The sequence below is a fragment of the Lingula anatina genome, chromosome 3 (genome assembly GCF_051362555.1).
Source record: "Lingula anatina isolate TDL-2025a chromosome 3, LinAna3.0, whole genome shotgun sequence".
Classification (NCBI taxonomy): Eukaryota; Metazoa; Brachiopoda; class Lingulata; order Lingulida; family Lingulidae; genus Lingula; species Lingula anatina.
In genome coordinates, this window is record NC_141769.1 from 18658666 (window position 1) to 18680410 (window position 21745).

A 21745-nucleotide genomic window follows, 5' to 3' on the forward strand; every position below is an offset into this window, starting at 1 on the left:
GATCGATCTAAAATCTATGGGAATGCGCCCTTAACCGAGTAACCAGGGAGCGTAAAGTAATACCAGCAGCATATAAGACATTAATCCACGGCTAAGTAGCACTAAAAGTGTCAATTTAAATCGCCGATACAGGAAGTGTCTTTGTGAAACAACTTCTGGCAAATCGATAAAGTAACTGGCTCTCAAAATAAAGGAAAACATCAGGTATAAAAACACAGCAGTATTCCCCTCACATTTTTATAGTAAGCGTCTAGTAGGTGATCATCTAATCGATTAAAGTCTGTTTAAGATCACTCACCTCATGAATATTACAAAGAAATTAGCATCCTGATTAACTTAAGTGGTATTTACCAAATAACCAGCTTGACAAAGCCAAGAACGCGTTTTCTCTTAGTTAAATTTCAAAATATGATATTGATTATTTTAATTAGAGAGCAAACTCAATGCCATGCGTACGAAAGGGAGATTTACTTGTCTGAGACTTACTATTTATACTCCTGGAAAAGAGGAAAGATAAAGAAAGCTGCGGATTGCTGCAGTTGCGACAAGGCCATTGCGACGGAGATTTTTATCTCAACTGTCGCATTCAATGTTTATGTCCTCTTAAAAAACTATAGTGATGCTCGCAAATTGACAGCCCACTGATTAAGATAAGCCGCAGTGCCCGACTTGAGCACTGACAGCAGACACTATTCACGCTGGTTTATCTTAGCTGTTTACGAGGCGTGAAAAGTACAAATCAGGCTATCGACGTTTTTTTAACAATCTATTTTACTAATCATCGGATCCCCCTTTCAGAATGGGATCCATTTTCCGGCTTTCCGTCTCAATCTACATACATTACCAATTGCAGGTTTACTAAAGGCAGCCAGGTAGGTCAATAATTCATTGTTTTTGCAGATCAGAAATGACGCCTTGCGCTTTTAATATTTTACAGTATGGGTTTGGTTAATGGCGAGCGTGTTGTTTTAGAAGAATGTGTCACGCTGCAGAGAATGTATATAGATATAAAGTGCTGGTTATGCTTTTGTGTTTTGTACACGTGGCGTTATCTGGTGGCAAATTGCACTTATTTATACAAAGGTTTTTATTTGAGGTTTAATAGGCAGATGCTCGCGGTACTGGCGGCGGGTGTGAACGAACAAGGAAGTGACACTCTTGGTAAAAATTTCAACCGGTAAGCCCAGTGAAAATATATAATTCAAAAAAAATTTATGAGTTCCATTTTTAAGTAAGACAGAAAAACGATTATCAATGTTATTTTTTGATTCAATGATGTACCATGCAGGCCGTATCTGCTTAATAATTCATTCACATTAAGGTATAACAGAGGCAGCGAATTTAATTTGTTTATTTGAAATGTTTTTCTCATTTCAAGTTTACGAGTATTGCATATTACATTAGATATTATATTAGGCTACTGTTATTAACGGTTTCACGATCGTTATAAGATTTTTTGTTTGCTGTTAATTCTTACTGGGAAAACCAGGTTTGTTGCTTTTTTGTACTAAAGGAATGAACCTGCTAGCATGTTTTCATGAAAACATAATGTGATTAAAAGTCTTTAAAGCATCTCCAAATATTGAAATGAACGAAGATGCACTCACGGTAGATTCAGTGCATGTTAATATCGAAATTACCGAATACTGTCATGATATTTTCAATTATATATCACCAGTATAGTGCAGCTCAAAATTACACTGATTCAAGTGATACAGTCAAGTTAATTTATGGTTTGAGTATACATCAGGAACCAATATAAAATGTTGTGTTGCTTGTAAGTAAGCAACTTTGAAAGCCTCGATCTAAGTGCTCGATTTTTTTTTCTTCACAGGTGCTGGATCACAGAACTGAAAGATGAAAGAGCCGCTTTGGTGAGTTTTTTTCATAGTCAGATGATTACTGTGATCTATTTGCTACTTTTTTCCCTTTGTTACCTAATTTTCACTAACAGATTTTTGCATCATTTTCACTTACAAAAAAGTTGAGGCCCGTGTATGGAGCTTCTCCTACCTCCTCCCCTCCCCCTTTTAACTAAAACTTGGACAGGGACGTTTTTTATCGTCAATTTGCGACCTCTGGTCACTACTTACATCACAGACTTACCTCGCCGCTCCAGAGAAACATTCTAAATATTGGATGTAGCAACCATACGTCAAATTCCTGGACTTCAAATAATGTTTCGATTTTCAGATATCTCTTTACCCAACTTGGCGGTAATGTGAGTTTAGGAACCTCCTGCATAGAAAAAAAAAAAAGCTCAGACGTAACCGTAATACACTTCACAGCAGTTTAACCCATCTCTGTGTTATATACGCTTATTTCACTATTGATTTCTTTATTCTGTTGTTGATAGTATTATCAATAACGGTTCCACAAATAATTGGTGGTACTTTATTATAAAATATATGTATAATCTTGCATGATATGCATAATTTATGCAGTGCCTGTATATCTAGGACGTTTCTCTGTACTGCGTATATATACTTATATATATTTCATAATTTGGAACAGTGCAGCAACACTCGAAGTGATTGGCGGATGTTACTATGTGATACTGAATAAAATTAAAAAAAAAAAAACCTATCAAGCCCAAACGGAATGATTGGCGACAGTTACTATGTACTTCTGAATAAATAAATTAAAAAAAAAAATACAATACATATAAAGCCCAAATCGGAATGGTTTGAATAACGTTTCGCACACGATAAGTTATCATGAGGGGCAATTCAGCAGGGCTTTCGTTAAATATAGATACCGTATTTAGTCAGTGTAAACAGAATGATTTCTGGGAATATTCCCTGGGAGTTTTTAAGCAACTTGGATGCAAAACAAAACAAAAAGATGAGTTATTACACAACGAGCAACGTGACCTGGTTTTATTCGAATTCGCCTGTTTCACCCGATATACCCGTTCAGGGTGAATTGATGACGAGTCTACATTTTGGTGTGCCGCTACGTATAGACATATAACAAATTGAAAACACCACGTCATATTAAACTAGCCCCGTTTTAGCAAATAATGCACTCGAAACGTGACCTAACGTATTATGACGTCTATTATATGGATACTATATCAATATATCAGCTCAATTATAACTAATTAATTTTGTAGCCCTGTACTCGCTTGCCACGGTGTCGTCTATAACACAGCTCAGTCAACCACATACGTGGAACGCGTTAAGTGCAGCTAGTCAATTTTCTCCTCAGTTTAATACATCAATAATTGATCGTATCGCTGACCTGCGTCCGAGTAATCCCATCTGCTACAAGGCCGCTTGGAACAGATTTATGTACACGTAGCGTTCTGGCCTGCAGTACGAATTAGTAATCAAACAGTCAGGAAATTGCAAAAATATAATTTGTAAGGATTTGCGACATTGAAACGTATTATCTTCAAATCAGCGTGTCAAAGGTAAGCAAATATTCAACAATTCACGCGACTGATGTCAGTGAATGCATTAGACCTACGGGGAGTACCAGTGCAGGTGTGGGGAGGGTGGGGGGTTTAGTTTGGTGCGTGGAACCCATTCACAGGGTCCTATCCTTTGTAATGACGCGTTTTCAAGTCGAGGCAAACCGTCCGGCCTACATTTCTTCAAGGTTACACACGACACTTGAAGAAAAAGCAATAAATAGTAAAAGGAGAAGACAACACGGATTGCTCGAGAAGGGTGCTCCATTTTTTTTAAAATAAGGTTCTCTTTTAATCAAGAATTGTTTACTTTTCACTAAAGAAGAGGATTGTCATTCTTTAAAATTCGTGTTAGTCTTAGTTTCAGGACGCAGACTCTTGGGCCGCATTCAGAACAGTGGACTAACTAGTCCGAGGGTCAAATATGGCCGACGCACTTGAATACTTCCCTACGGGGAATCTATTCAGTGTCTATTAGCGGATTAGACAGCAAGCGTTTTAGTGCCATATTTGACCCACGGACTAGTTAGTCCACTGTTCTGAATGCGGACCTTGCTTGCAATCCAGTGCCATGTAACATGTGTACACTCATTTGCCCCCCCTCTCCCCCTATCTCTCCTATCTTATCTGATTTCCGAGTTCAGCAGTCAGCACATTTTTTTTTTTTTTTTTTTTTTTTTTCTGAGAATTCTTAATCCTTGCACAGTACTCCATATCACTTAAAATCCCTGGGTTTCAATATCGCGCCTGGAGTTTCAGCCGCGACTTTAACCAAACCGGAAAGAAGACAATAGGCAGCATGGTTGGTTATCTACAGCTGGATCGATTGTTTTGACTTCGGCGGCGTCCAAAGCTGGTTCTGGAAACCTGAAAGCAGCGGCTTTGACAAGATAAATCAACCTGTATCAATAACAGGTCGGAAGTCAGCCGCACTTAGAGCTCAGATCCCGGGCACCTGCAGAAATATAGCTTAATTTCTAGCGTGAAAGCTTGTTTTATATTTTGAGGTCAGCTACGCTAGCAGCTTTCCTTCCTTTCTGAGATCGGTGGATGTATAGGGTTTTACTAAAGGGGGGAGGGGCAGGATAAAAAAGCATAAAACAGTTAAAACAATTAAAAAGAATAATATGTAGTGTATAGGATCTAAAGACAAAGAAGGGGGAAGAAGTGGAACTGCTGACGCTAAGGGTAGGGAAGACCCCCCCCCCCCCTGCTCAGAGTCAACAGGATCGTGGAAAACAAGGCTTTGACGACTAGTTCTCAATGAAAAAAAAAACGTCACTCCTGAAGGCAGCGTTTTCTTCCTGAAATCTGAGTTCACATAAAGTCAAATCCCTTATCCCTGGTAAATTTTATTTCCTCCACGACACATTTAATTTGTCGTTTATTCATTGGTTAAGGTTTTTTATTTGGCACTGCTTGAATTTTTTTATTGCAAACCACAAGCCAAAAACCAGGTGCCGAAAAATGATCTGTTCTGGGTAAAATTTGATCTAGGAATACGAAGGTTTCTACCAAGGTCTATTTTTTTTTTTTTTTTTTTTTGTTTTGTTTTTTTTTTTTGTTTTTTTTTAGAACACACCCTTTCCTTGTTACGCCTGTTGGAAGCACGCATTTGTCAGAGAAGTAATAAATAATACCGATCCAATGTTAATTGCAATGTTAGTTTATTAAAAAAAAAGACGCAAAGAATGCACGGATTTAAACTACATACATATGCATGTATATGAAGCACAGTTATAAATTCAGCTTTTTTCCTGTGAGATCCATGTACACCTTTGTTATGACATTTATAATTTACTTCATGTTCCTAATGGATATTGATAAAAGAATTGCACGTTGCTTTACTTATACCAAGAATGAAATTCAATGAGAATAGCTAATTTAACCTAATAAGCCGCACCTAAAAAGACAATCTTTGCGGTCGTTGTGGTTTGTAAAGTTACAATCAGCGAGACACACAGCGCATGCGCTTGCGGGGTTTGTGCACTGCTTTTTCTCCATATTGTGCTTTACTAAATGCTGACATTTTCTGCAAAACCAGAAAAGGTGCAGGGAAGACATATCGGTCTATGACAGCTATGTTTGGCCGATGATGGGAATTCAAGTCAGTAGAGATCACTATTGCTGTGGCTGCAATCGCCTCCCCTCACGGTTCTCTCGTTCTGTGGGTTTTATCAGTGAGTACTGGGTACTTATTGCCTAATAATGCTGTGGTAGTACATGTGACTGGGGTACACACACGTGCGCGCGCGTACTCGCACACACACACACACACACACACACATGCGCATGCACATGGAGAGAGTGATAACATGTCGACGAGTCACATTGATCGTTCAAAAACTAATTATTCCGATACTTTTTTTTTCAAGAGTAGACAACCTAGGTTAAGTACATCACGGCTATGGAAATGAATAACAAGTGTAATTGTGTCTTGCGGATAATTTCCATGTGAATATATATTTGTTGAAATACATTCACTATGAAAATATTTTCAAATAGCAAAACGCCCTAAAATTACCTATTAAAAGATTCATCTTACGAACCTCGATAAAACATATAGGGACAACATGGCTGACACATTCAAAAATTGGTGACATCCTTAATTAATGGCTTGTATAGGCTGTTTGGATGAATTATTTGATACCTGCAGATGAACACTTTCACACCCGTAGTAAGTTCCACGTATATGCACCACCAAGAATAACTGTACAAGTCGCCAACCGAGAGACTCTATTCCGTTGTAACGAAACTGAAGGTCCGTGTAACAGAAAGTCCGCCCTCCATGTAGTTATAAAGGGTAGGGTTAGCCTGACCAAAATCTAGGGGGAGGCTTATCTGTACAAATGAATGGGAATCGGACTCTCTGTTATGGGGGACTCTCTGTCACGTTAAACCGTAAATATAAGGTTCACTCCTGAATTTCTAGGACACGTGTGTGTAAGTTGCTGCTGCGGGTATTTTTTTTTTTCAGGCTCGTTCAGAAGGAGACTTAAAGGCAGACACTGTGAACCACATCTTAATATAGCAAATATATATTGCATGATAAAAGTTTTTTTTTTTTTTTTTTTTTTTTTGTAATTTCGTTATAAGCTTCGAGGTATAACATATCCAGAATTGTTGAGAAAATCGCTATCTATAAACCCGAGTTTGAGTTTTAAATTTATAATCTTTTTTACCTTTCTTAGTAGATATACACAAAATATGAAGATTTTTAAGTCAAATGCGGGTTGATGGATCGTAATTCTTTGAGCAGTTTAATTTTGGATATAGCATACCTTGGTGACGTAATTAAAATAAAAATGTTGAATTTTCCAGGAAAACTAAATTGATTTCTATATGAAGGTATTACGCTTATTCTTTCTCTTATGAAGACATGGAAAGAACAAAAGACTTGATATCTTATTTTTAACAATTGATTTAAAGCCTCGAATCGTGAATGTAGTTTATATTACATTCTGGACGGTTATTTTTTCAAGCTTCAGACAAAACAAAAAGTCTTTTGACGCATTTTAGACCCGAACCAGTTAGGGTTTATCTTCCTGGGTGGCTGCAATCCCGAATGAGTATTGCTGGTGCAAGTGGTTGAAGAACTGGTCACGACTTGTGGAGGCTACACAAGTGCACAAATATACAGCTTTGGTTTGATATAAAAACCCATATAAATAATCATTATATAAACAAGTGAACATCTCACTAATATTGAGCTTTTTTTTCGACTATCATAGGCCATTGTCGAATTTGATGAAAAAATATTAATGTCCCTTCCAATAGAAATCGCCTTCATAATGATTCTTCATAACTGTCTTTGTGTGCGTATGCGTGTGTGTGCGTATGTGCGTGTGTGTGTGTGTGCGTGTGTGTGACATAAAAACGTGCGTATACCTGCGTGTTGGGTGGGTGTGCGGTGGGAGAGGGGGGGGTTTGCCGATGAGGTGACGTCTTACACTGAAACTTTCAACCTTGGGTAACGGAAGGACGTGCATAGCCGCCTGCTTTCTCATCAATACATGTATGATAGCAGAACAAGTTCTACACGATTCGGGGCGTGCAATGGGAAGCGTGGGCACGATTTCAGCTGATGCAACTCGTGACTGACGAAATTTAAAACCTATATCAGATTTTTATTCGAGACGTGCGCCTTTATTCGTAGAATTGTGAACTCACGAGTGCGACAAAATCAAGGAATCGTATCTCGAATTCTTATGTCTCCTCTGTCACTCCTTTTGTTTCTTTTCTTATATCATATTTAGCTTCTTTCAAGTTATTTTGTTTGGATTATTTCATTTTTATCATCATCATCACAATTTTCATTATTTTATTTCTTTCTTTATTTCTTTTTTTTTTATTTAACCGTCCGTTTGTTTGTTTGTAATTTTGTATATCCCATATCCACGTGTATACTGTGTTGTTGGAATTTTTGTTAGGGTTTGCAGAAATTTTGTCATTAAGTGTGTCAGTTTCCGAGGTGATTCCGCTTTTTTATGAGAGAAAGCTTTCTCACGCAGTATGTTACTGAGTACAATGATATTAAGGCCTCCGAAGGGAATGCCGTTCACTAAGTACGAAAATAATTATAATGACCTGCATTTTTGACAGGTGTTCATTATATAATAAAGCCCAATGTTTTACCCATTATAAAAAGAGATTAATGGTGCATAAAATCAACAATTTTTGGAGCATAAAGAAGCAAAATAACGATAGCAGGAATAAAACGGCAAAGACTCAATTTATGTAAAATAAAGGAATAAAGGCATTGGTTGTACACCAACAGTGGCAGATATCACAATTTCTGACCCATTTATGAGTTCGTAGTTATATTTTATACTCAGAGATAAATAGTATTGCAGAAAAATGATGAAAGCCTATAAGAAAAGGTGGCGACAGATCGATCAAATTTTTGTTTTATCATAAGAACTGGATAAAAAGAAATTAAAAAGGCCACAATTGTGCGTGTTTCATCTAGCTTTTAATAAGTACCGTCTGCATTAATTCATTCATTCATAGATTTTTCGCTTTTTATAAATTTGCATAGCCAATGCTCTTTTTGCTACATCTACCTAAGGCTTTTTGTTATGATTCTACGGGCTGCGTATTTCGAATACACTGATGAAGCCTTGTCATACGTGTACTATGAATAATAACATTGGGACCGCCTTTCATGGCGATTAAATATTCATGATGATTTTGTTACGAGGCGGCAGTAAAATCTCTGCTGAATAGAAGTTCATCGTGACATCGTCATTACAAATGGAAAACTTTTATTAAGCATTCTTTTAGAAGGACAATAATAAAGGGACCGGTAAAATGCCGTTGGCCGACTTTGAAGATACATCATAGATTACTAAACGTAATTTACGAAGAGGTTTATCATAGGGGTTAATTTTGCGCAAACCTTCATTATTATAGTAAATTATGGATTGGGGCAAGAGTAACACGTGGATTATACGTAATACATGTAGATGATACTCATTATTGTTTATTATGAAGAGAGAGGTACATCCAAACGTATATTTTCATTAAAAATGAAAGACGTCTCTCCGTAAATGGTACTCGAACATTATTCATTTTATAATACCGATTTCCACATTCAGGAAGGATTGTTGACTAGAAAGAAAGAAGGTTAGAGAAAGAAAGGCAGACGAGAGACCGTGTACTGCTGCTTTTTGAATGTTGAACCCGCGTTAAGAGGCAACACACGTTACGCGTTTTCTGAATCTATCTATCTGTCTATCTATTTTTTTTTTTTTTTTTTTTACTATCCATCTCCTGCTATCGATCTCCTTTGTTTCCGCGTTTTATTCTATTTTATTCTATTATTAATAACATTATTCTGTTGCTAATAACATAGTAAGTAATAGGACCACGTATTCTGATAACTAAAATGCTTAAATGATGGCGAATATAGACTGGATCCTGCCTGTTACGTGACATTATAATCCGCCGAGGCGTTTTTTGCCTGCGTCCGAGATTTTATACAATGTGTCCCAGGCCCGTAGCCAGCAAATTCAAAAGGGGGGCTCTTTTCTGAAAAAGTGGACCTTTTACAATGAAACTTATGTGTACCTAGATAACATTTTACCCCAAATGGACCTTTTCCTGACAAAGGGGGCGGTTTTTTCTAACCCCCGGAACCCCCCTGGTTACGGGCCTGTGTCCCATGCCAGTGAGGAGGTTGGGGAAGGATTGGATGATCGAATCACAACTTTATAACCACAAGGTGGGAGAAAATGACCTTGGGTGAACAGAAGTACATGTATTTTGATAGACGATATGCTATTCTGCCTATTGGGTCACTCTCATTTTGGGGGCGGAATTCGAAATAAATGAAAATGTGTACCATATGGTAGAAATATCATCTTTTATCCGACTCGTCATTCCATTGTGGAGTGATAACGTTCTCTCATTCACTTTATACAATACGTTATCATTTGTTATGAATTTTTTAATTATTTTTATAATAACCATTATGTCGTTTTATCAATCAAGGCTACGTTCCTTACATACAATAATTTGAATTAAATGCTTAAAAGCATTACTGCAATCAGCATATATTGCCATAGTCTAGAAGTGAAATATTTCGTTGGACAAGAGCAGTTAACCTATGGCCAACGGGAACAATAAATTACGTCAGCTTCCTCATGGAAGATGTGACCAACAGACTTAATGATTAGGATATCAATAACCGCCCGCTTCTCGGCTTTCAATAGAACAATGCCGACCGCTTAACTTTGTTCACCTGCGTCTCTAGAGTGGATTGCCCCGCTTTGTCCGCGCCTTAATAAACAACCGCTATCGCTAACATTACCGAACAAACTGATAATGGGCCTTGTCGCAGGCATTAAACCAGCTGCTCAGAGCAAGTACTTAAGTTGACCTTCGATTACGCGTCGTCCGCATTTTATGACTACAAAAGAGCAGAGGCTGGGCTACCGGGCACCTTGCCACCGAGCGCAGGAAAGGTTTCTTTCCAAGAATGACTTAGTTTTCAATTGAACAGATGAGCATCATTTCCTTTAATTGTTCACCTGATGCCTTGATATTATCTGTCAGAGTTAAGGTAAAGCGTGAGTCTATGTTATAGGAGCTGTCTCGTTTGATTATCTACCTTGTACAAAGCAAACACAGCGGTAGTGAATCGGAGACTGTACACACAGACCGCATTGATCGTTAACGTGGCGCACGCGGCTCGTGAAAGCACGGCGACGTGGCACGCGTAGATCGACACTTGTATATGCAAAGTTGGTCAAACAGATTCCATGTTTTTTGTTTTGGAACATGTATTTAAGGCAGCGACTGTGGACTGAATGTCACTTTGAGCTCTATTCTACTTCGTGCCTGGGTCTTCGTCCTGTCATGATCATTCTACGGGCTGACGTTGAAACTATACCGTTTAATCGTGTAAGTAATTGCAGTATTAAAAAATATCAAAAGCACCCAGATGAGATAATTCGTACACACCATTTACGTGTTTTTTTCGATTGTTTAAAAATGTGTGTGCATTTCCTCTTTATTCAAAGAATAATTTGCGAACGCAATCTCGAAACACTCCCGGGGCATACTTTCAGCATACGGGCCTTACGATGTTCGGAAAATTCATTTCGTTTCAAAATTGTCACAGTAAGTACGCTACGAGTATATTATGCGGGACGGAAAATTTCATTTAACTGCATACAATTTCCTGGGAAATTGCAGATGATGGTATAAACTGTGTGCCACGTGTTTCACTTAATGACGCCGTTCCTGGACGCGAAGTCAACGTCGACCATTTTGAGCTTGACACTCCAAGCTGAAAGACGCGCGTGGACAGAAGAGGCCAGCCGTTCGGAGTGGCAGAATGCAACTCCTACAGGAGTCGTATTTTCTTTGTACTTAGACTTTGTTTCATAGCAGGTAAGATGCCTAAGTTTGCTTCATAAGGTGACGTCGCTGAAACATCTGGTAAACCACAGTGACATACATGTACATGTTCTTCGTCGAGTGCGCGATCAAATTTAGGCGTGGCGCGCTCACTTGCTGCATTTGTTATCGGTGACGCTTCTATCAGCTTTGTATAATTTAATAAGTTTTGGAATCAAGTGCAGATATTTTATCGACTGGAACTGTATATATCGTGATACACGCTGTGCAACGTTAGGACTTTATCTGACCAGCTGTGTGACGATTATATGTTGTATAATTTTTATTGAAACGTGAGATAAGGCAATATGGCATGCTTATATATCTCAGACAGTAAAAACCCAAGTGCAAATATTTCGTGTATTATTTCCAGAAAAGGCCATATTTATCTAGTGAATATGTCTTTTTTTTTTTTTTTTTTTTTTTGGGGGGGGGGTGTCATCATTTGATAGATTACCGAATTAAAGTTGCAGATACAATATTAAAGCTCAGAGCATACGCAGCAGTCAGTGCATTGAAGATTTGCCAATACCGCATGCTGTCCATCATAAAACAGTTGAGGCAGTAAACCTCTGCGCCATTAGCAAAACGCACACAGCATTTACTACGATGTCGTGTTCCCCACGGATTATTGACAAGAAATATCACCCGAATGAATTGACTTTGATGGACATGTCTTTTGTTCTACCGTTTGCTATGGGGGGAAAGCGATTTAGTGATTGATATAGCTCACCGGTTGTTAATGTTATCAATTTTTCTATAGTCAATTAAATAAAGGTACTGATAAACAGAAGGTTGGTCAAAAGTGACGAGATACGTGTATTGTCCACATAGCACGGTGAGAGGTGAGAGGTGATAAAATTGATCAATTCGAACGGGCAAGCGCATGCTCTCACTAGAGAGCCGAGGGGGGGGGGGGAATGAAAGAGGACATCGCCGCTTTTAAATCAAAGATGCCAAGCCTTCTTTTAACACGTCATCATTACATTTTCAGTAATTTTTTTTCATCGTGCCTGTATGCAAATAATATTCTAGTCACTCGTGGCATATTTTATAAAACTATTTCCGCTTTGCAGTGATCAACGTCCAGGCTATGGAAAGATTAATGATGGAGCCCGCACTGGTATAGAAAAAGATAATGAAAACACCGATTTTTTTAAATTATTAAACACATGGTTAATAAATAATCTTAGGCATTGCATAATTAAAAACAAATAAATTAATTAATTAAAAGACAGAGTTCATCAAACGTTTTCGATAGCAATATACTGTAGGGCCTATGGCCATCATCCAATAATGAACTAACTGAACGTTATTTTAAATCGTTTGAATAATTAAAATTCACTTTGATTGCACATTGAATATACCCAGGAAGAAAATATATTGCATGTAGCCATCTAGCATGTTCATCCACCTATGACACTTCTCTCCAGCTTCATGGTCAACGCAGAGCTCTATGAAGATCGCGCAATATGTCCTTGTCTCGTTCCCAGTTAATTGTTTCCATTTGAGTCGTGCCTTTGATCGATCACCAGCGTTGCTTTTGAATGAGCCCGAGATGACTTTGGTTAATACGGAGTTTAATCTCTATCTAATTGTGTCGATGATTCATATCTCACGGTCCCAGATATATTACCTAGTTTCAGTGGCACTCATTTATATAGCTTACTATCGGCAACTGACAAATAGCTACTAGATTCCCGGAACTTAATAATATCACAATAATTGATTCATTCCAATATGGGCGACGATGTAAGGATGAATGAACATGTTAATTGCTGGAGCACTGTTCATTTTACGCATGGCCGGCTACTGAGACTGGCGTATGATTTCATCATGTTAGACTAGTGTATTCTGAGGGATAGCCATTTTCAACGAATTAATTTTTGACAATGTTAACGCGAATTTGTCATTCTGTTTTTAGATATGGATCTTTGATTAAAAATATATTATTTATTTTTGATATATACATATATACAAGGGAAGCACACCCTGATTATTCATTTCTGGAAAATAGCATTGAGCAGCTTGAAACCTTATCAGACGAACTACGGTAGGAAGTCTAGAAAGGGGGGGGGGGGGGGGGTAGATAGGTCGCGATGTAGAAGAAAAGAAGAAAGCCAGAAGATATAATGTTTGTGTATTGCTGAGCCTACATTAAACGCTCGCATCCAAAAGCGGGATGAAACATGGTGGAAACACATGGGTAATTAATGTACCTAATATCAATTATAAACTAAAATTGTGGACGTCTTGGCTGACGAAATTGATGCAGACCACTGGCGCCTCCCATCTGAAAGAACCCGAACCTCTTCACCAGGTCTTAGCTGCTGGTTTCACGATTATCGAACATTTTGACTTTGATTGTTCGTTGTCGTCGAAACCTGCCTCGAAGCACCTGACTTCATCTGACATGAGAACCCTGGACGAGAATGGAAGAATCGTGACAAGTGGCTCGACACTGGCTGTATATATTATCTTTTATGTACCCTTATATCGGCGCCTAACTGATAGATTTAAAGTACGGCGGATTGCACTAAAAACCAAGCTAGGACGTGCATTCAAATACAAGATATTATGTACAACGTTAAAAAAATGAATCAAAGAAAGAAAAGATATTTGAAAAAAAAAAAAGGAATGGGTTAATTATGCTTCAATGAAATTTTATGTGAAAGTCCTCCTAATTCATGTTCCCGTACCCATGACACGTATAAGATTTGGCAAGAAAGCTTTTAAAGCATCTATATTCCTGTCAGGAAAATTAAAAAAAAAAAGAGGTGATAGCTCTATACAATGTCGGAACGTAATGTTTATTATTCCCTTGTAGGGCCTATATATATATGATAGCTTAAGTCCTGACTGCTGCAGCCTCTATTCAGCTAATCTGAACATTATATTTATAAATCAAGATGCATCTACATTTTATATTACACTGATATTACTAATGTCACATAAAACATTTTGAGCAATTTGTGTGTTTTTTTCTTCACCCTGTTCGAAAATCACGATGGGTCGGTCAAGCATGCAACGGACGTAGTTTCACTGAAACACTCCTTATATCAGATGTTTGTGTTTAGGTGTTTACAGAGATGATTTGGCGTGGCTTCCGGGGGGGGGGGGGGGGGGGCGCCTAGGTCTATGATATTTTTGATAGTCGGAAAAATCTCAGTGTTCCAATAGATTAGAATTGGAAACTGGATTGAGGAGAAAAAAAACGGCTGATCAGCATTTTTTGATATTATCACCGACAGGCCTACTCCAGAACTAAACGTCTCATTTCGATGTTGTTTTCTTGACCAGCGATCTTGAAGTATGGCACTATAGGGAGGCCAGAAGAGTTATTGAGCTAAAAATTAAATGTGCCAGAGGCTTCATGATATTGTAAAATGAACTTTTATTGAAAAACAATGGATAGTTTTGAACTCACTAATAGGCCTACCTGAATGACTGGATTTATGTAAGGCCCATATTTCCTTTAGACCTACAACGGAATGATCGATCTAGTTGAAGGATGTACAAATGAGAGACAGTCACACCCTAGAGACAAGGCCTAAACAGTCTCGATGTACTCAAGTCTTCTAAACTCGTTCTTTTTATAGGCCCTATCTCTTATTCAAACTTCATCTTGAGGCCTTACCGTAGGCCTACCATAGTTACCGTAAAAATAAATTACCCTTCTCTCCAATCTTCGCTTCCCCCTCCCCTCAGTCTTCGAATTCTTAACATAGGATTATATAGACCTATAGACATCTAAAGACCCCTCTGCCTATTTAGGGCAAACGATGCAGAGTGAAATTTTCTCAGAATGCTGAATTTTCCCTCGCATATATTTTTCGGAATTTTGCATCCTGCAACGATGAATGATATCAAACATATATATTTATATTAAAAAATTAGTATTTAAGTGTCAAGCGATCCACTCTACTTGGTACTTGTGTCGAATTTCTTATGGCAAGCCCCCCCCCCCCCCCACCCCACCCCGCCCAAATCTCCACCCCTCCCCACATCTCGTAGTTTCTCGCATAATAGACGCACATTTGATCACGTGAACAGAAGTCTGCAGTTTGGAACACGGCGCTCCGTTTGAAGAATATAAGCAGTCGAAATGTTTCGGCAATCACCCGAAGGACGAGGAGATGAATTCATACATATTCATCCTGACAGAGGATCCCCAGCTAAGCACTTTTTCCCAGAAACGTGTACAAGCGCCGGACGTGGCAAATTATTGCAGATGTTGAATATCCAATCTCCTTGTCCGGGGTCTTCTACAAATTCCAGCAACTCCCCGCTAAGTTCTCCTGTGCATTCCGGTCCTCAGAGCTCAGGGGTTCCAAGGAGCAGAAATAACAGTTTCAGACAGGTATGATGATACCTCTTTATTATGAATTTTAGACGGTATTGAGTTCTAGAAAGATTGCAACTTTTACGCTGACAAGAACGCTCGCTTTTCTTCAGTGTGAAATTTGACACCTACTAATTCTTGCCACTGTCAGTTTCTGGGTTTGGGACAATTTAATGATTGAAAAGGAGGATTACAGATTCAGTGTTTATTCTTTGGTCTGGATGGCGTTAATGAAACACATCTGGTCATTGGAATAGTTGTCTAGAAAACTGATTCAATTTGTATGGATAACTTGCAGACGTTCTTGTTACTGTACAAGACTCACAAGTTATTTTTTAACACATAAACTGAAACAAGCATTCAAAATAATAATAATAATAAAAAAAGACTTGAAAGCATTTACTTAGATTGCAGATTTGGATTTAAAAAAAAATAAGTAGATGATTATGGAGCTATTTTTCAGTATATAATATTTAATTAACATTGATGCCAAATAATAATAAAATAATCTTTAGGACTTATCTTTTCTTCAGGTAAGAAATTTGTTTCATGAACTTTATTTTCAGTGGATGTCTGTTTATTTTTCAGACTGAAATCCTGCGTCCAGATTCTCCTTGTTACCAACTCCCAGAATCCCCTACTACCTCGTCTTTCAGTGAAGAGGACGATCCTTGTTGCTGCAACCGTTCAGTCAAGAACATTGTGTGTCGGGCATGTGGGCATATTTTCCAGGGGCGCGTGCGTAGACAGTGTCACCTGCATCCCAAAACAATCCACCTCATGGACATGGACTGCTGTCCAAACTGTAAGGCCACACATCTGAAGGAGTTTCGTGGATCCGTGGGAAGACATCAGTGATCCTAGTTAAGCTATAAACCAACTTTTCTCTGGTTGAGATACTTGCCCTTTCTGAACTTCACTAGCATTCCCTCAAGAATCTCAAGAAGCAAATCATTTAGTGTTGTGAGCTTTTTTTTTTCTCAAATATAGTTTTCTCAGACTATGTTCATACTGGTAGAAAGATGTGATTTAGTGTAAAGTTAAAACTGCTGCAATCGAGGAAGCCCACACAAAACTGAAATGTCATTCATAGGAAAAGGAATCAACATCATATTTGTTCTCTTAAACTAAGAAAAGGAAAATCCATAACAATATGATATGTCATAGCAGAGAAATTTAAGTTAAATGTTTCCATTTTCTTTTTTTAAAGCTGATTATCTGTGTAGCATCTGGAAAAACTGGAGTTATCTTACATAAGCCTGTAATAGGATTAGCAAGTTGTATTATGTGGGCTAATGCTCTTTAGAAGCATAATTAGTCACTGTTTGTAATTTGACACTTTCTAGTTGGGCTAGTGTGTGAACAGAGCTATTGTTTTACTTGAGTTTATGTTTAAGTTTTTTTATTTTGTTTGTTTGTTTGTTTTTCTCCTTTTTAGGACATTTTACTAAGCACCAAGCTAAGAACTGGGAATCATTCTTAGAAAAGTTTTTATAAAGCTGTTTTTTGTTTTGTTTGAAAATTGAGGCATTTTGTATCAAAATAGTGTGAATGGGTTTTATTTTGTCTTTTTTTTTTTGTTTATGCTTAATTTTCATAACTATCAACAATATGAGGAGAAAATTTTCATTTTATTTGAGATAAGCTACATTGTTTCAGACTTAGGTTCATTCAACGGGGTAACTCATTTTGGAAAATCTGTATGAAAATTTTGTTTCTTAGTTTGCGCAGTCTCGATGTCAAGACTTTGTTGTCCTATATATAGTTATCAGTTTTTAAATGTGGTGCTCTAGTCTTTAGATGTTTAAAAAATCAACCTACACCCCCTCAAAACTCCACATGTAAATATCAGATAGCTCTTACAGTGTCAGTCCTAGTCCCAGTAAACTTGGCCATCCTTCTTCTTTAGCTTTTGGCTCCCTCCTTGGCCATCCTGATGATGTAAAATTGAGCTTATATGGCTGTTTAAGTAATATGCAAATCTGTTACCTTTAAAAAAAAACACACAGGCCATTGAATGTATTTATTTCTATGTGTATACTAGCTTGATTGCAACTGGAGCTGTTTGAGTCATTTGAATGGAGGGTGTTTGACCCTGTCGGAGTTGGAAGTGAATTCAGCTGTGAAATGGTCACAAAAATACAGATGCGAGCTTGGTTCCAAGAACATTTAACTGAAACTGTTTAAGGTGTAAAGATGGCACCAAACATTCTACTGAGTTGATACTGATCACAAATTGAGATGTGGAGGACGTCTGTTAACCCTACTACTAGCAAAGAGATGCTACTGCAACTCTGATGTTAACATCCATGATTTAGGCCCAAAATGCTTTAGGTTGGAAATCCATCGGAATACAGTTACAAGAGTGGAAATTAGAAGTACCAGCATTTAATCATATTGGTCAACTAGCTCACAAAATAGCATTAATATGAACCAGGTGCCAAAGTAGACTGAAGTATTAAAAATTCCATTAGTAAAGTAGACAGCCTGACAGGCTAGATATGGAATTGTTTTATGATTATAGTGGGTCGTTTCATTTTTCATGCAGGAAATTGGATGATTTTAGTCATTGACTTCCTTTGCTGTTGTAAAGAGTCACTGTCATAGTTGCCTAGTTATGATATCACGTCTTGGTGTCATTCCTGCTTAGTTGGTTTTATTGCTTACATAAGGCAACATATATAATGGAGGATGTCTTTTTTTTTTTACTAGAAAAAAGAATAAATAGCAAGTGATTTTGTGAGCAGAAAGCTTGCAGTATGCCAAAGACCATCCCCACCCCCCACCCATTCTGCTGTGGACTCTAGCTAATATCCTTGTCTGTTCTCCATAAAAACCAAAATAGGTGAATTTACATGAGTTTTCTGTGATGTTTTAGACCAGAACTTGAATGGGCCTGTTGCTGTCTGAATACGTCCTATGTATTGGTCACACTATGGTTTTATTGAGCATGTTACTGACTTGTGTTCTGTAACCAGACCTGTTAATGCTAGCATCCTCAAAGACCGAACCTTCGTGTTTACCATGTTGCAATCAAACGGCCAAATAACAATTCAAAACCATTGGGAAATGATAATATAAAATGCTCAGAATATTCATGGATTCCTCTCATTGGCAACTCTGACAGCCATAAATCTCCAGCTACCTCTTGGCTGTCTTTGTTAGGCCACATTGAACAATCTGTTCATACATCAGTGCATAATACATGAAGTTCAACATAAGAACAAAGAGCTACTGTTAATTGCCACAACCCAGTTCTATATGAAATGCCCTGTATTTAGGCAAGGATTATCATTTAAACACCTGTATGTTGGTTATTTGTTCATTTGGGTCTTGATATTTTACTACTACAGCTGTGAAAATTGAGAACAATGCCAATTTGTTAATATCTAAGTTAAACCCTGTAACAGGTGCATTCTATAGTGAAGAGTCCATCTTAGATAAAGCTAGTTGAGTTTTGAGAGATGCAAATATATAAGTGTATGTACTGTGCAGCTGTTTTAGAGTGGCTGTGGTAATTGAACAATCAGCTTTGAAAGAAAATATTTAAATTTCATGAAACATGCATATATAGGTTGTCAAGTTGTCACTCTAGTTAACTTGATCTTCATCGGTGGTAGTAGCTCTGTCTAAAGCTGATACAGGTAGAATAAAGTATTTTCCGTGTGGAAATAATGAACATAAATGTGTTGGGCCTTTTTTCTGTCAATTTTCAATTTGTTTTAAACCCTAAGTTATTTGTGGTGCATTTTAAACTAGAAAAGCACTGATAACATAGACCTGCCAAACTGGCTCAATTCTTCTTCTTAATTGACAGATGAATCTCTACCGAAATCAACTTGATTTTAAGTTGACCAATTTCCAACCTTTCCTGAAAATTTGAATTAAAAATTTGTTAACTTTATCAGGTAGGCTGTTAAATAAACCAACAAAGACAAAAGCATTATCTCATGGGTAAAGGCAACTTTAGAGATCCAACTTAGTAGTTTTAAGATGTGTGAACTTGGATCTAGTGCCAATTATAGTATATACTTTAAAAACAAGAACTTAAATTGCTGTAATATTATTTTAATTACGATATATTCAGAAACGTACAGGAAAAACAAAATAAAAATTGACTGCAGCCAAGTAGTAACTTTGGATTGTGCCGAATTGTGATCGTCTCAACTAGCACAATATTGCATACTAAAACTGCAATCGTTCTTCTATGTATTAGACCAGTGGCTGTAGTGGAAATAAAGTAAAACACATAAAGCTGATGAATGGACATACAATACAACCTTGATTGTTGACGGATGAAAAAAAAATTTTTTTGGGTGGATTCAAGTGGCAATTTTTATACAAAACCCATGGTGATTGTGCCATTCACATGCATCAGCACCGAACCCTTCGCTTGATTCAGCAGGACAACTCCAATCCCCATACTGCCAGGATAGCACAGGGGTACCTGCAGCCAGGAGCAGATCCATATATTTGCAGGATACGTGGACAATTAACCAGACATGTTGACCAGACATTGAACATGCCTGAGATGAACTGGGCAGTCGACTTGGAAACCGCCAGACACAACCTGCCACTGTCAGAGTAAAGAATTTCACTGGTGGAAGAAGGGAGAAAGATGACTCATAAAACCATAGACCAAACTTGCATTTCGTTTTTTTTTTTTCTTTGCTGGAGAATATGAAGTCTTTAAGTGTGCAGCAACTAATCACAAAACATCCTGCTTCATGACACACTACTTGTGACACAACTCATGATTTTCCTATGTTTATTTTGGTGTATAAACAAAATAGTAATGCAAATATTAAAATAAATCCAACTGTCATGACCAAGCTTGCTTTAAATAGTTAGTGAATGCTAGTATCACTAACAATGTATTTGGGACCCAAAATGAGATTAACCTCTTCTGCAGGAATTTAGTGTCTGCTAATACAGGAAGAATAGAACTGAGAAAGCATTTCAACAATAAATAAATAAATAAATAAACAGTTCTAAGAATAAACTTTGCACTCTGGAGAAAAACAATATTTTATTTTTAAATTAGTTAAAACTAGCATAGAACAGACAGGTTAATATTTCACCCTGGCATGGACAAATCAGAAAACATTTTCATACAAAAACATTCAACCTTACATTTCCCCTGTATGTTACTGGCATACACCTTCACCTTGTTCTTTTCAGAAATACTGTCATTTATTTAACCCTTGCATATAAGTGCATAAAATAGTTGAATTCATAATAATACACTAGATTTAGACCCCATTCTCATACCTAGATTGATCTAGCAAGATCGACCCATCTCCAAGAAGATTCTCGCCATATTACATTCAGCTTAATCAGCTTAGATGTCTGGCATGCCTTCTGAAGCTGTTAAACAATAGTTAATTACCACCCAATGACTTGGGTAGGCATGCCAGACATTAGAGCGGCATAAGCTAAATGCAATAAGTGAGAAACCCCTAGGAGATGGGTCGATGCTGCTAGATCGATCTAGGTATGGGAATGGGGTCTTAGACACAAAATTCATGTTAACCCATAAGTCAAATAATTTTTTGCACAAATTGGATATCATTGACAGATAATATTGTCCAATACAACCAACCCCGATAATCGTTTACTTAGTATTAAATATTTATACATTTTGTATCTAAAATATATATTTGTAAGATTTTTTTAAATGTTGATTAAAGGAGTGATGCGTCATTTAACTTACATGTTTTTAAAAGTTGATAACAGTCTCAGACTGACACTTTGGTTCACTTATTATACTATGTATGCAGTATCAATGTAGAAATATGATAAAGCTATCAATGATAAGGCATCACTTGCAGCACAAAACGTACTTCTAACATACCCTCTACCAGGGCAACAGATTGATTTTCCACAGATATGTCTCTAGATAAATAGACAGTCATTTTGGTCTGATGTCACTTCAGCCAAAAATGTCCACAATAATAACTGTGGCACTGGTAGCGGGTACTTCTGACACTGCAAAAATTTCACTGACACCGACGAATATATATATAAATGCCTTACTTAGATAGATGGCTGCTCTTCACAAAGATGGACAACCATCAAGATTTGTA

General features: G+C 37.5%; 1 protein-coding gene and 2 long non-coding RNA genes across 3 annotated transcripts; all 3 read left to right on the forward strand.

The window, feature by feature from the left end:
• Positions 1-911: 911 nt before the first annotated feature.
• Positions 912-2562, forward strand: LOC147763016 (uncharacterized). The gene is made up of 3 exons (XR_015333675.1): positions 912-1177; positions 1835-1874; positions 2194-2562. It is a non-coding gene; the product is annotated as an uncharacterized LOC147763016 (long non-coding RNA).
• Positions 2563-10026: 7464 nt separating this feature from the next.
• Positions 10027-12191, forward strand: LOC106153071 (uncharacterized). The gene is made up of 3 exons (XR_001237392.2): positions 10027-10819; positions 11114-11311; positions 11770-12191. It is a non-coding gene; the product is annotated as an uncharacterized LOC106153071 (long non-coding RNA).
• A 3140-nt stretch (positions 12192-15331) lies between these two features.
• On the forward strand, positions 15332-19333 carry LOC106153030 (uncharacterized). Its single transcript, XM_013526796.2, has 2 exons — positions 15332-15677; positions 16248-19333. Exons 1-2 carry the CDS (start codon positions 15423-15425, stop codon positions 16515-16517), a joined length of 525 nt encoding a protein of 174 aa, XP_013382250.2. The 5' UTR covers positions 15332-15422; the 3' UTR covers positions 16518-19333.
• The last annotated feature ends 2412 nt before the right edge of the window (positions 19334-21745 follow it).

What these genes read in the sequence shown, in the direction of transcription:
- LOC106153030 (XM_013526796.2), top strand. Translation starts at nt 15,423, where the DNA reads ATGTTTCGGCAATCACCCGAAGGACGAGGAGATGAATTCATACATATT. An exon ending in GAAATAACAGTTTCAGACAG is followed by an intron (nt 15,678 to 16,247) that starts GTATGATGATAC and finishes TTTATTTTTCAG; the next exon opens with ACTGAAATCCTGCGTCCAGA.